General features: G+C 49.2%; 1 protein-coding gene across 5 annotated transcripts in view; it reads left to right on the forward strand.

Moving 5' to 3' along the window:
- Positions 1-14839, forward strand: part of RNF123 (ring finger protein 123) — a 3033138-nt gene that overhangs the window by 1190209 nt on the left and 1828090 nt on the right. For all 5 annotated transcript variants that reach the window (XM_069644183.1, XM_069644184.1, XM_069644185.1 and 2 more), the window contains exon 17: positions 10341-10440. In XM_069644183.1, the coding sequence (XP_069500284.1) occupies positions 10341-10440 (100 nt within the window). The remainder of the gene's footprint in view (positions 1-10340; positions 10441-14839) is intronic.

Raw genomic sequence — 14839 nt, forward strand, 5'->3', positions numbered from 1 at the left:
ACTCTTTTTGAACCCTCTGCAAGACTTTCTAAGCCTAGTGTAACTGTGTGATCTTGGACGCATTTGTGCTCTGCTCTCTCTAAGAGTGGGCCCAGCCTTTGGACTTTGGCTCACCAGTGACTTTTGCTCTCCTGCCTTGCTAATAGTGTTCCTGAATCTTAGAGTGGTGTACCTTTCCATATTCTGTCTTTTTCCCTCCCTTTCTCACAAACTTATTGGAGTGCAATCTAGTTAAGCGCTCACCTCTGTATGAAAAGAAGTGGTGTTTTACTGTGACTTATCTGATAAGGAAAAAGGGGTGTATATATTACAATAGTAACTGTGTGTAGAATATTTTACAATAAGAGTTTCAAACTGTGTGTTTTTAAATAAATAATTATCTACTTTGATACCAAAGCTCTGGTCAGTGTTTGCTTGTATTATTGTATCTGGGTGCCTATTGTGTATACTTTGCATACTGCCTAACTCTTCTTGAGGGAAGTCTGACTGCTCAGCCACAGCTACCAGGTAAATCTGGGTGGTGCAGACTGCTACCAAGTGGGTTTACTGCCAACACCTGTAGTCTTAAATCTTTTGCAGTGTTCCCTAAGGGAACTGCACAGGTTTCTGCCTAACAGAGATGACACCGGGCGGCCATAGCACACACAAGTACAAGAACACAAAGCACATGCCCCCCACAGGTGACATTCGATGAAACTGTCGAGCGTTGAGGCCCACACGGTTTTTGCGGAAAAAGCCTACATTCCTTTCCTGTACTATGGGCCATCGCGTATGCTTTCGCCTCACGACAGGCCTCTGAAACGGGACCCCAAGTCTCTCCTTTTGCACACTGATTAACAGGTGGCAAAAAGCACATCAATGTCCCCCAAAAAAATTCAGAAAATGCAAGAATTAATAAAAAAAACACTTTGAAGGGATTGTGTCCTCCGACGTATTCCTCATCTTTGATAATACGTTTCCAGCTTGCTGGCCTCGGAAATTTTTTCTATAGAGGGCGCAGCGCGTCAACGTCCGCCGAGACGATGTCCCTCGACGGCCACCGTATTGGCGCCGACGTCACCATGCCCATAAATAGCCAAGCGCGGCGTCCGTTGCTCAGTTCCGTTTTTCTGCGCATCGTGGGGCCTCGGAACATCATTGCTCAGTTCAGTCAGATAATCTAATCTACATCTACTCGAAATATACCAACTCGTTCTCGATGGCATCTTCATCGGAACCGACAACGTCGCGATCCGGCTTCAAAAAATGTCGAGACGGCGGTAAAAAAATGTCGATAACGGATCCACACAGGATCTGCTTGTGGTGCTTGGGAGCCAAGCACCATTGTTCGGAGTGTGAGGACTGCATGTCCATGACGGCGAAAGCCTTGAAGGAGCGCAAGGGGAAGCTCGAGAGAGGTAAGTTAGTCAAAAACTCCTCGAAAGTTTCTTCGGCCGAGTCGAAGCATTTGTCTCCTCGCCGTCGAAAACATTCCCATTCTAGATCTCGAAGTAGCTCCCACCATTCGTCGAAATCAAGACACTCGAAGAAGATCCCCTTCCTCGTCTTCTGTTTCCCCAGAAAGGGTCTCCTGCCCCACAAAACACAGCTCTCAGGCTGAGTGGGAGGAATTCAGGAAGAAAATGTTAAGCGTCTTCAAAAAAAGCGGCCTCGTCCCCCTCGAAGACAACTGAGGGTGATACCCAGGGTGAAAAACCCAAAAAATCAAAACGCTGCGAGTCGCAGTACCCGGCGAAACATTCCACTCGAGAGCGCCACTGGCCATCGGGTAAGAAGGCACAGTCTTCGCCGTCGTCGAAGATTCCTTCGAAGCATGGATTGGCGCCATTGACGCCGTTGTCGAAGGGTTCTTCGACGCATCGGTCGATCGACGTCGACGAAAGAGAAGACCACGGCTATTCCACAGCCAACGGTGATTCCTAGAGCCTCCGACACGACGCCGAGACCGTCGTCGATGTCCTCGAGTAGGATCCCGATCCTTTCGAGTTCTTCGAGGCCTCTTCCGGTTTTCTCGACGCCGTTTTCGGCGCCTTCGAAGCCTGTCACATCGGCGTTGACGACATCGACGTTTTCTTGCCCAATAATGACGAATTCGGCTCCTTCTGCCTTAGAAATTGGTTTTATACCATTTCAGAGGTCCGAGTACCCTGGATTATCTTCAATTTATGAAGAAGGGGAAGATTCTGACCAGGAAACCTTCGAGTTGCAGAGGACCACACTACCTGTTTCAGAGGATTTCACCTCTGAGGAAAGAAGGTTGAAAGACCTACAGGAGTCATTACATGAGGCAAGTGAGCTGGACACTTCCCCAGAAGTGGATTTTGTTAAGCCAGACCCAGGGGAACATGCCGAAACACCCTATAGAACCCTGATGGCAAGAATTATTGAATTCATGGGTTGGCCTGCGCCTTCGCCTGTTTTTCAACAGGATGACCTGACAGACATATTAGACAAAGGTCCACAGGAGGATCCTGTGGTCCCCTTCCATACAGCCTTACAAAGAAAAATTGCATCTAACTGGGAAACTCCTGGAGTTATCCCTGCTGTCAACAAAAGATTATCAGCCAAGTATAGGGTAGCTGCGGCTGACCCTGAATACTTATCGAAACACCCAACTCCAGAGAGTCTGGTGGTCCAAGCGGCAACTTCATCAAGCAGCAGGACCGCTTACCCTACTGTCCCACAGGATAGAGATGACAAGAGGTACGATTCTATGGCAAAGAAAGTCTTCTCTGCTTGTAGTATGGCGTTGAAGTCCATCAACTCCACCTGTACGCTCGCCAGATTCAGTCACACACTATGGGAGTGTGCTTCATCAGCGGCTGACTGCATACCCGAAGGAGAGGAGAAGGAAGCCTTCCTTAACATAATTAAAGATGGCAAGGATGCCATGTGCGAGTCACTTCAAACTGGCATCGATTCCGCTGACAGTATCAGCAGGGCCATGGCGGCAAGTACAACAATCCGCAGGCATGCGTGGTTGCGAAAGTCTGGCTTCGCTCCAGATGTACAGGCCAGACTTTTGAATATGCCCTTTGACGGCTCTTCATTATTCGGAAAGAAGGCTGATGACAGTCTGGAAAAGTTGCAGACATCTAAAGCAGCAGCAAAATCCTTAGGAGCTGCTATCCGCCAAACTCCTTTTCGCCCCTCAGGAACCTCTGGGAGAGGAAAGTCCTTTCGCTATTATTCCGCATTTGGGAAAGGCAGAGGACAGCCGGCGAAGATCCACCCGAGGTGGACGGGTCAAAGGTACGAAGACTGCAGCAGCAGCAGGTGCCCCTTTACCCTCGGCATCTGCATCAGCCGCCCCCAAACCACTCTCAGGTCTTTCCACACAAGACACCTGTAGGGGGCAGGTTAACTCACCATCTGACGGAATGGCAGGCTATAACGTCAGATGCTTGGGCATTGGAGACAGTTCCCCAGGGTTACTGCCTACCCTTTCTACACATCCCTCAGAGTCATCCACCGGGGAACAACTCTCTAAAAGTTCCAGATCCGCTCCTCTTGCAGGAAATTCTAGACCTGCTAGAGAAAGGTGCCATAGAACCGGTACCTGTAGCGGACAGGAACAAGGTCTGGTACTCCCCCTACTTTCTCATACCAAAGAAGGACGGAGGACTGAGTCCCATCCTGGACTTCCGAGAATTGAACAAGTTCCTCAGGAAGGACAAGTTCAAGATGGTAACTCTCTCTCCGATCCTTCAGGCCCTCCAGGACTGGCTGGTATCTCTGGACCTTCAGGATGCTTATTTGCATGTGCCAATCCATCCCAAACACAGGAAATACCTGAGGTTCGCAATTGGCGACTCATCAATTTCGAGTTCTGCCATTTGGGCTGACCTCCGCCCCGATGGTCTTCACCAAGCTAATGTCGGTAGTAGCTGCGAGTCTAAGGCGGGAAGGGATCCACGTCTACCCCTACCTAGACGATTGGCTGATCAGGGCTGTATCTTTGGAACAAGCTCAGACCCAGCTAGATTATGTCTGCCACTTCCTTCACAAACTGGGCTTCTCCCTCAATTTAAAGAAGTCACCGATGATACCACCAAAGAGACTCCAATTCATTGGAGCGGTCCTGGACACATCCCTGGGAAAAGCCTTGCCACCAGAGGTGAGGGCTCAAGATATTCTGCAGATGGTCAACAAGTTTCAAAATGCCCAACGTCTCCCAGCCTTCGACTTTTTGAGGTTGCTAGGCCTCATGGCATCCTGCATCTTCCTTGTGCCAGAGGCTCGCCTGAGAATGAGATCTCTTCAGTGGGCACTACGAACTCAGTGGTCGCAATTCTCAGGGAGAATGACAGATCTCCTCCGGATTCCGGACAAAGTAGCCCGCGACCTTCAATGGTGGGCCTATCCAGAGAACATCTTGAAAGGAGAACTGTTTTGGCAACCATGGCCGGAGAGAACAGTAGTCCGAGACGCCTCACTCACGGGGTGGGGAGCTCATGCCAACGACTTGACCATCAGCGGTCGTTGGTCTCCATCGGATTCCAGACTACACATCAACCTATTGGAGCTGAGAGCGATGAGACTAGCGCTGAAAGCTTTCCTGCCATCAGTACATGGGAGAAATGTCCTGATAATGACGGACAACACGGTGGCCATGCACTACCTCAACAAAAAAGGAGGCGTAGGGTCACTGCCACTGTGCAGAGAGGCAATGGAGCTCTGGTTTTGGGCAATTCGAGAAGGAATTTCTCTATCGGCAGTCCACCTAGCCGGAGAGAAGAATTTGACAGCGGACGCTCCGAGCAGGCAGAGCACAGTCTCCCACGAGTGGGAGCTAGCTCAGGAAGTCCTACAAGAGATCTTCGCCCTTTGGGGAACCCCTCAGGTGGATCTGTTCGCCACAAGCACCAACAAGAAGTGCGATCTGTTCTGTTCAAGGGAATTTCCCCCGAGAGGAGCTCTAGGAGACGCGTTTGTAGGGGACTGGGAGTTTTCACTCCTCTACGCGTTTCCACCAGTCCCTGTTATTCCTCAAATGATCAGGAGGTTGAGAAGATTCCGGAAAACCATGATCCTAATTGCCCCGGACTGGGCCAGGAGAACGTGGTACCCGGACCTTCTAGATATGTCCATCTGCCCTCCAATCCGTCTTCCACTCAAAGAGAATCTTCTCTCGCAGAAGGGAGGTCAGGTTCTCCATCCAGACATCAGAACCCTCAACCTTCACGCTTGGCTTCTGAAAGGGTGAGGTACAAGGATTGGGATCTCCCTGATGACGTTATGGAGGTGTTGCTTTCGGCCAGAAGGCCAGCGACAAAGTCTTTATACCGCTGCCGTTGGAACAAATTTTGCAGCTGGTGTAGAGAAGGGAATATCAACCCTTTTTCATGTGATACACCAACGTTGTTATCCTTTCTACTCTACTTGGCAAACTCAGGCCTTCACGTTGGCACTGTAAAAGGCTATCTCGCAGCACTTTCAATCTTCCAGCGCACTGCGGAGGAACCATCCTATTTCAAACTACCTCTAGTGATACAATTTCTCAAGGGATTAACTAATGTTTATCTTCCAAAACCATTCCAAATTCCCTTATGGGACTCAAATTTAGTCTTAAACTTCCTAATGGGCACTCCATTCGAATCACTTCACTCTTGTTCGCTGGATTTCTCATGCTTAAAACTGTCCTATTGGTAGCACTAACATCTGCTAGGAGGGTGAGCGAGCTACAAGCTCTCTCCTGTAAACCCCCACATACAATTTTCCAGAAGGACAAAGTTTTCCTACAGGTGAAGCCTAATTTCCTCCCAGCGGTGGTTTCTGAATTTCATATTACTCAGAAAATTACCTTACCTTGGTTCTACCCTCCTCCCCATCCGGGGAAAGAGGAAGAAAGGCTACATAGGCTGGACCCAAGGCGAGCTCAGCTTTTACATCAGCAGAATGGCTAGGATCAGGCAAGCAGACCAACTGTTTGTAGGATACTCAGGTCACAAGTTGGGACTAACCATAACAAAACAAACAATTTCCAGGTGGATTATTTTGGCCATTCTGGAATGTTACAAACTGGCAGAGAAAGAGCCACCCCAAAATCTTAGGGCTCATTCAACCAGGGGTATCGCAGCCTCTTCGGCTCTTCAAAGAGCTGTACCGGTTAGAGACATATGTGCGGCTGCCACATGGTCATCCGCACATACATTCACAAAATTTTACAATTTACAATCTGGATTCCTCCACTAGTCAAGAGACCAGAACTGGCAAGGCCGTATTACATTCGGTCCATCCCTAAAGGGATACATAACATTCTTACTCCCACCTCCAATTACATGCCACTGCTATGGGAGTCTATCAAAAATGAGGAATACGTCGGAGGACACAATCCCTTCGAAGAACAAGTTACTTCTTAACTTGTAACGTTCTTTCGACAGGATGTTCCTCCGACGTATTCCTCATCGCCCCTCCCATTCATCCCCGCAGTAATACTTCCCTTGTGGTTGTAGCTTATGCTCCTTCAAGGTCAATAGCCAATTCAGGCATGACTTTTCTTATGCTACAAAACGGAACTGAGCAACGGACGCCACGCGTGGCTATTTATGGGCATGGTGACGTCGGCGCCGATACGGTGGCCGTTGATTGACATCGACTCGGCGGACGTCGATGCGCAGCGCCCTCTACAGAAAAAATTTCCGAGGCCAGCAAGCTGGAAACGTATTATCAAAGATATGGAATACGTCTGAGGAACATCCCGTCGAAAGAATGTTACAAGGTAAGAAGTAACTTGTTCATCTGTGCTACCCTGTTAAAAGCTAAGTCACCAAAAAGTCCAAATTGTCAACGCCTTTGTCCACCAAGAGCACCCAGGATGTGCATTCCCCCCCCCCCCCCATGCCCCTGTGGACAAACTCTCAAGGGATATGCACCACATGGACTAAGCTCCCTCCCAACCCACCCCTGACATATCAGGCTTCCCACCTTCATGTGAACAATTTAATCAAATTTTAAAGAGGATGTCGTGCTTTGTTGACTTCATGGACAGGCATCCAGAAGTACTAATGTCCCGTAGAGTTGCCTCACAACCAGGGCCTCAGCACACCAACCCCATGCCAGAAAACCTTGTCTTGAGTCACAGCCTAGCACCTCTGTGCTAGGCCCCTCAGCCTTGACCTACCAAGACCACTCTCCGGACATGTATGATATGGAACCCTGAGTGTCTCAAGACCGCGGCTCTCAAGTGGACCTTTATAGTCAGGATCAATACTACGATGATGATATCATCTAGGTCATCCAGTCGCCTGACCACCAAGTCCAGCATGTAGCATATTCTCCCGTTGACAACCAACTACAATAGTTGGTTGTCAACGGGAGCTGAAGGCTGCCAAACACTTTTTAATATTGACACCCAAGAGGCACAAGTAGACAAGGACTTTGTGGATGACATTCTGGGAGACAAAGTCAGCCACTCAGTTTAACCCGCTATTAGTCTGTACAAAGGCATATATAGCTCTCCCTACTTGTGCCCAATCTCACCAGGACGGTTAATCCCAGAATAGAGAAACTGTTCAGGCCAGCGCCCGCTGACCCTCTGTATATTAGGCGTCCGCTAAAACCGGATGCACTGGTGGTCACCACTACCAGAAAGAGCGATGGCACTCCCCTGGCATCAGCTGAAGCCCGGCCAAACAAGGAAAGGAAGAAAATCTATGCTTTTGGGAGAAAGGTTGCCTTCTCCATGGCATCTCAAGCCAGAATCCCTAACAACACTACGCTTCTAGCTAGTTACGGCTGCCACAAGTGGGATGACCTGGAACATCAGATTGAAGCCGTTCCAGAACCCCTAAAGGCACAATTATTAAGAACTATTGCAGAGGACAAGCAGTTATCAAACTGCATCCTCAAAAATAATCTTGATGCAGCAGACAATGCAGGCTGCATCATCGCAGATGGCACGCTCATCAATTGACGCGCCTGGCTCAGTCTAGTTTTGAGCTAGATACACAGGCCACCCTCCTTTACCATGCCGGTGGAGCCTAATGTACTTTTCGGTAAGGCTGTCGAAGGTGCCCTCAAGATTGCAAAGGAGGAGTATGACACTCTTAAAATCCCACGGCCAGTTGACAAAGAAGCCCTATGTACAACAGGGCTCCTCAAACTCCGGAAGGTTTTGGGGTCAGGGTTCCCAACGCGCATCTGGGTATACTCGGGGCAGACAGTTTTCTTCTTGGGGCACATTGCAAGGACAAACCTCCTCTTCTCGTTTTCAAAGAGGAATAAAAGGTCTGGAGGAAGAGGCAGAACCTCACCTGGGAGAGGCCCCACCCCTCCCAAACAATGACGCACTGCTACAGGTCCCCTCCCATGCCACTCCAGTAGGAGGCCAAATTTCACACTTCACCCACGCTAGTTTGTTATTCCGGCGTGGGATTTACATTTAGTGTTGATGTTTCTAATGGGTGCTCTGATTGAGCCCCTTAATTCTTGATCTTGAAGGATGATCACCCTTAAGGTGATTTTCCTGGTTGCTATCACTTACACCAGACTGGTGAGTGAGCTCCAAACTCTTCTCTGTTAATCCTCACTACTTGGTATTATCCAAAGAGAAGGCAACATTGAGAGTTTGACCCTCCCTCCTTCCTTCCAAAGGTGGTCTCTGATTTCCATCTGCTAGTCTTCTTCGCCTCATCCTTCTAAGGTAGAGGAGCGTTTCCATCGGCTGGATCCAGTGGAGGCCCTCAAGTTCTACATCTCTTGGACAAGAAAAAACAGGATTAAATAACAACTTTTAGTTGGTTACTTTGGTGCCCGAGCTGGCAGTGCTGTTACCAGAAACCCTGTCTTAATGGATCATTCTCTGAATCTCTGAATGCTACGATATGGCCACCAGAGGGCTGGATTCCACCTCTGCTCTGCAACGTGTAGTGTCTGTTCTAGATATTTGGTACGTGGCTAAGTGGGCTTCCATTCACACGTTTGCTAAGCATTACTGCTTGGATTCTATGTTGAGTCAGGATGCTCGATTTGGCAGAGCTGTCCTTCAAAGTCTTCTGGTTTAGGGAATTTCCTTGCTCTCCTCCCTCCTCCAGGTCATTGGATTAACAAATTACTTGACTCTCAGTAATCTGTTGTCAGACGGACGTTCCTCTCACGGATTCCTCATCACCCTCCCTACCTGCTCTTAGCGGAAAGCTAGTACATCCGAGTTCTGCAGCCCCTCAGCATCGGAGTGCTAGAGATAAAGGGTGGAACTGAGGTCACAGGTGCAGCGCTTCTATATATACTAGCTCCAACGTCCTGTGTGTAGAGGCATCAGGCGGAGCCGCGCTGCACCCACTAGTAGCAGAAATGTTTCTGAAGAGGATCTGCGCTGGGAGATATCAAAGAGGAGGAATCCATGGCAGGAACGGCCATCAGAAAGAACATTTCAAAAGTTAAGTAACTTCTTTTTGACAAAGGTGGTGAGAAATTTAGAATTGCAGATGGATAACTATCAACAGGGATATGCTCTTTTAAGGGATTCCAAGTGTCCTCTGTTAGACGAGAGCTAAACCTATGTTCAATTAGGTCATATCACTTGGAAACCCAAAGAAAAATGCCCCCTGCTGCCTAATTGTTGTAATAGTTGCCCATCTAAAAATTCATGCTGTGAATGGTCCCTCACCGGCTTATCGTTTTCACCTTTTCCCAACCTCTCCACTGCTCACATGGATCAGCATTGCTCATGACGGAGAAGAGAGGTATGAGGCAAGCATATGTAACATGGATGGGCACCCTCCTCCCTTCCCACTTATCTCCAACAGCAAAACATACCTGGGCTTCTGCCACAATCCCTCACTTTTCACTCATTTGCCATCTTCCCCAAGCATTGTTAAAAGAAAACTCAGGTCTTGCCACTCTTACTGCTCGTTCCAATGTTTCTGCCTCTTCACTTAGCTGTCTGTACACCACGTCCCCCACCCCTTCACCTTTCCACCCCCTTACTTCTGGTGCAGCTCCTCTGTTGTCTTGCGCCTAAAGCCAAGCTCAGTGAGGCTCTCTAGAGCTAAGAGGTTTGCTACTGCAGCACGGTTAGAATCACCATGTCAATAAGCGAAGGAACACTGTACCTCTGCTTTACTTCAGTCCAAGGAGACTTTAGGTAAACTGTGAATATGCAGTATTCCTCTGCAGTTAGCCAGGTGGAATAGTATGCACTAATGTAACCTAGTGGTAGAAGGATACAACATTTTGAAAACAAAATATATTCAGCTTAAACTAATATTGAATACAACCATCTTTGATTTTTAATGTTACACACATTTTCTGTGTAATGCAAACGTTTGCAAAAACATTATTTGTCTTCAGTCTAAGCTTTTTTGTACTGAGTTTTACATCTGAACTGTCAACCATAGGGTAAAGAGAATAAGGAAGTGAAGGATGAGACTGGTGAGGAAAGACTGAGGCGACGAGCATACGAAAGAGGTTGCCAGCGGTTGAAGAAACGCATTGAAGGTATAGATGGCTCTTGTAAAACTTTTTATTTTTTGCTTCGTTGTTTGGTGCTGCTGAACATTGGGTTACATGTGTGGGGTACTGTATGAAGGCAGAAGCAATATTTTATTGGATAATATTATAAATGGCTTTTTAAAATATCCCCACACTGGAGATTATAGACTTGTAAATTGAACATGTCAAAGGGCTCTGATGCCTCGTATCACATGTCACTTTGGATAACATAACAATTTAAGTTATTTCAAAGCCTTTATTTTCAAGCGGAAGTTTTGGGGGAACCTCTATTGGGGATGGTAGCCAACTCAAAAAGGTTGGGCTTAAGGTAACGGTGCACCGAAGGAGGGATAAAGCAAGCCCAATGAAATGGCATGACCTGAAAGAACCTAAGGTCCTGACTCCAATTACTCCATCTTAATTTGAATCTCATGAGCATCTGCACAGGCAAGGCTAGCTTGAGGCAGGTCTTAGTCACTGACAGGCGTTTCTCTAATGGGCCCGTTCCTCCCACAGATTCCTAATTTTCTGAAATGTCCCCCTGATGCAGTCAGCTCGGGAAATCTTTTCTTAGCCACAAGGTTACTCTGTTCAGCTCTGACATGAGATCAGTAGTCTCCTCCACTTTTAAGGTAGATTGTTAGCTGGGCGGTGTTGAGACGCTCCGAAGATGGCTACTTTCTGTTGGAGCTCCAGCAACTGAGAGCAACTTTTAAATATTTGTGGCTCCTAGCCCCGCTGACCCAGGACTGTCCCTGATGTCCTGCTATCTGGATATCTGCTCAACCCCCTACCTCAGTAGTGATGAAGGGAGGGCTGGATCTCCGCTTTTAAGACAGCGAGCGACGGAACGGATCGACAGGGCTGTAGTGGTGTGGTGCCAATACATAGAACATGCGGCCTGGCTCCAGTCCACCAAGGGAGGAGTAGTCCATTGGAGGAGTTGCAGTCTGCAGAAAGGAAAGCTTGGGGATAACACCCACAACAAATCGGAGTATTGGGCACGTTTTATTGAACAAAGCTGAAATTTAATTTGTTAAAATTGTATGGTGAGGTAGCACCGTCCTTTTTGGAAGGCCGAACAGCTGTCCAAACGATCCAGGGTGCCGCATAAGGAATGAAAGCAAATGTCTTCACTTACACAGATACTGAGTGATTGGTATAGGGAGAGCAATGTCTGAGCATGCTGGTGCTTGAGGCAGACCACTAAACCTCTAAAACACAGATGACTCTGTTTTACAGAGCCTTGCTTTACTCCTACGTCCCATCCCCTCTTCTCCATCCTGTATGAGCGTCCCTCGCAAGGGACGTGCACAGACCCTTTTTTTTTTCACCATAAAGACATTTCCCCTTTAAATTTGCTGGGGCGCGGCACCGGGAGCATGGCCTACCTTAACCCAGCCCACCGGTGCCACACCCCAGTCCCCTTTTCCACGTCAGTGGGAACGGACCCCTACCACCAGCGCGCCTGGATGAGGCCTCAAGCCTCTTAATTCCATACACTTTCCCCAAAATCTTTTCTTTTGCAGATCTGGGAACACCATCGACTGGTGCCCTTGTTTGTCCCTGGCGCATATCAGCCTCGACAGGCTTCAGCAGGTCAGTCGTGCGACGGTTCCATCCCCAAAGCAGATCTGCATATGCTCTGTCTCCAGTGCCTTAGTGAAGACCACGGATGAGCCTTGTGCTCTGTGTGCGACGCACTCACGCCCAGGTCGCTTAAACACTGCCTTGCGCGTTGGAGAGAGCTGTTCAACAGGACTCCTCCACAGAACGTCAAGAACTACGTCCGGTGGAAGACAAAGAAGGTAGGTGCCTTATTTGCCAAACCACCTCACAGAGGTGACTCCGTCCTGGGGAAGCCTTCTGGTCGGAGGGGTCAATCCGGCCATGCACCGGCTCAGGAAGCACTGAGGCTTGCGCAGCTACTGTCATGCTGCGTGCTCTAAAACCCCTGGAACTGTTGGGCCCACCCCAGTCCCCGTCACCCAGAAGGACTTGTCAGGCCCTAAGGAAGTGCCCCTCAGCCTCATGGACTCAGTCTGGCGCCGTTGGCACCAGGCTCATGAAATGGGCTGAACTTATGCAACTACTTAATCTGCCTAATGAGGCTGAGCCGTCTGTATATCCAGGGTGTGGCAGAGGGACTACTTTTCCTGAGAGACATGGTGTGTTAAAGGGACTACTTTACCTGGAACTCCTTGCAAGGCTATTTAAGACACCCCCTCAAGCAGAACACACTTCGCGTTATTCTGTACTCCTGCAGCGTAACGCTCACCGTGTCTGCTCTGTCTTAGAGTTTCTATAGCCACGCCCGTCTGTGATTTCCATCTATCGGTGCCTGGAAGAAGAAAAGAAGAACAGGTGTTACTACAGCGACAAAGGCCTTACCTGCAATTCCGTCCATCGGTCTCGTCTCCAGCTGGTCTTCTGACCGCCGCCCCTGTTGGTAAAGCACTTCCGCGCAGGCATCCAATACTGGGCCAGGATTCTGCATTCCTCCGGGTTACTTCGGAGCGGTTCTTCCATTCTTCATCTTGGGGCCGGGCCGCGCCTGCAAAAAGGGAACAGAAAACAGCAGGTTAGTCGCGCACAATACAAAACAAACAATTGTTCAGCCATCCAGCGCCACTCATCCGCGCTAATACTCACCTGGAGGCAACCAGTTCAGCATCCTAGGAGAGTCAATTCTTCTTCTAGACTTCTGCACGAAAACGCGTCTGCAAAAAAGACAGAACACGTTTAAACCTTTCTCGAAACACAGCAACAGCCACTCTGGAAGAGTGAAGTAACTGTGCCCAGAGAAAGACTGAGCCTACTGCGCTCCTGCTGAAGGTCAAGCAGGACGGGGAGCCGACCTCACCAAACTCAAAGGTGAGCAGGAGAGGAGTCGGGCATCAGGAGGTTGCAGGTAGTGGGACCAATCCAACCCATTCTTTAGCTAACATCTTGTTTCAACATTGCAGGCTAACGCCTCCTGGGGAGATAACAGGGGAGAGGACACCATCATACCATCAAAACTACGCCAGTACAGATATCGGTCATACGACTACGTGCTACGCCCCCGTGAAGACCAGGTGAGGGTGACAGCTACCGGCCTCATGGCTAAGGGGGTCCAGGGGCCCTTCCAGTTCCACAGCCGAGGGGCCTTCGAGCTCTACTACTACCGGGACTCTGAGGGGCCTTGCCCAAGGGGGCGCCTATAAGCACGGCCAGCACTGCCGGCCTGAAGGCTGAGGCCGCACAGCCTACCTGTTGTACACCTGAAGTGCAGGCCGTGCCACAGCCGGTGCAGACATGCAGGCCGAGCCCAGGAACACGCCGGCTTCAGGTCCACATGCTGAAAGCACAGGCAAAATGGCGGCGACACGAGACAATATGGCCGCCACTCCCGATCATCAAAGGCGGGTACCCACGCAAGCAGGTGTGGAAGCCCGGCGATCAACAAAGAAGCTTTACTCAAAGGGCAGACTGGGTACAAATGACGCCCATAACCTGGACCACGTCATACCCAAACATCTCTGGTTCCAGGTACAGTGAGCCCAGATGTATGTGATTTCACTGAATCCATTTCCTTTAATAGAGAAATCTTCAAATGTGTTTCTTCAAATGCTTTTTTTATTATGCGGTGGGAATCCCCCCCACACCCAAATTCCCCCTACCTTATCCTATACCCTTACCCTACCCCATCTATCTTTTAAATTTTACCACTTATCCTACCAAATTCGAAGGAAAAAACCTTCAAAGATTACCCATTCATTTTGATCTCAATGAAGGGTCGCTGGACTGCCCAATCACGACATGGGAAATTTACAAAATGGTCCTACGCGGGGAAGCAATCTCCTTGGTAGCCGCCCAACGTACGCAACACACTAAAGAGGTCGTTGAGGCAGAGAGTCTGATATTGTGCAGGCGTTTGCCAATTACTATGAACGATTGAACACTACCCCCTACCCCCTCACAGCGAGGGAACCCATAGCGGATACCTCGAACTTCCTCGATTCGATCATAATCCCTCGGGTCTCTAGGCAACAGGCTGAGCAGCTTGATGCCGAAATCACTGAGGAGGAGGTTGGGGAAGCATTGATGCAGCTGCTATCGGGGAAGACTCCTGGCCCTAATGGTTTCCCAGTGGAGATATGGAAATGGCTGGGCGGGACACCGCTGAGGCACATGCACCGCATGTTCCTCTGTAGTAGAGAGCAGGGCATGCTCCCCCTGGACCTCCGAAGGACATGCATTTTGGTAATTCCCAAGACCGGGAAACCCCCGGACCGCTGTGCCTCATATAGGCCCACATCATTAACAAATGGGTGTTAGGCAGAATCCTGTGCAGTGCCCTTAGGGACCACTACACACAATTTAGACTACAAGTGACAATACAAGTTCACCTTTGGTACAAGCC

The sequence above is a fragment of the Ambystoma mexicanum genome, chromosome 2p (genome assembly GCF_040938575.1).
Source record: "Ambystoma mexicanum isolate Mex_15411 chromosome 2p, UKY_AmexF1_1, whole genome shotgun sequence".
Lineage (NCBI taxonomy): Eukaryota > Metazoa > Chordata > Amphibia > Caudata > Ambystomatidae > Ambystoma > Ambystoma mexicanum.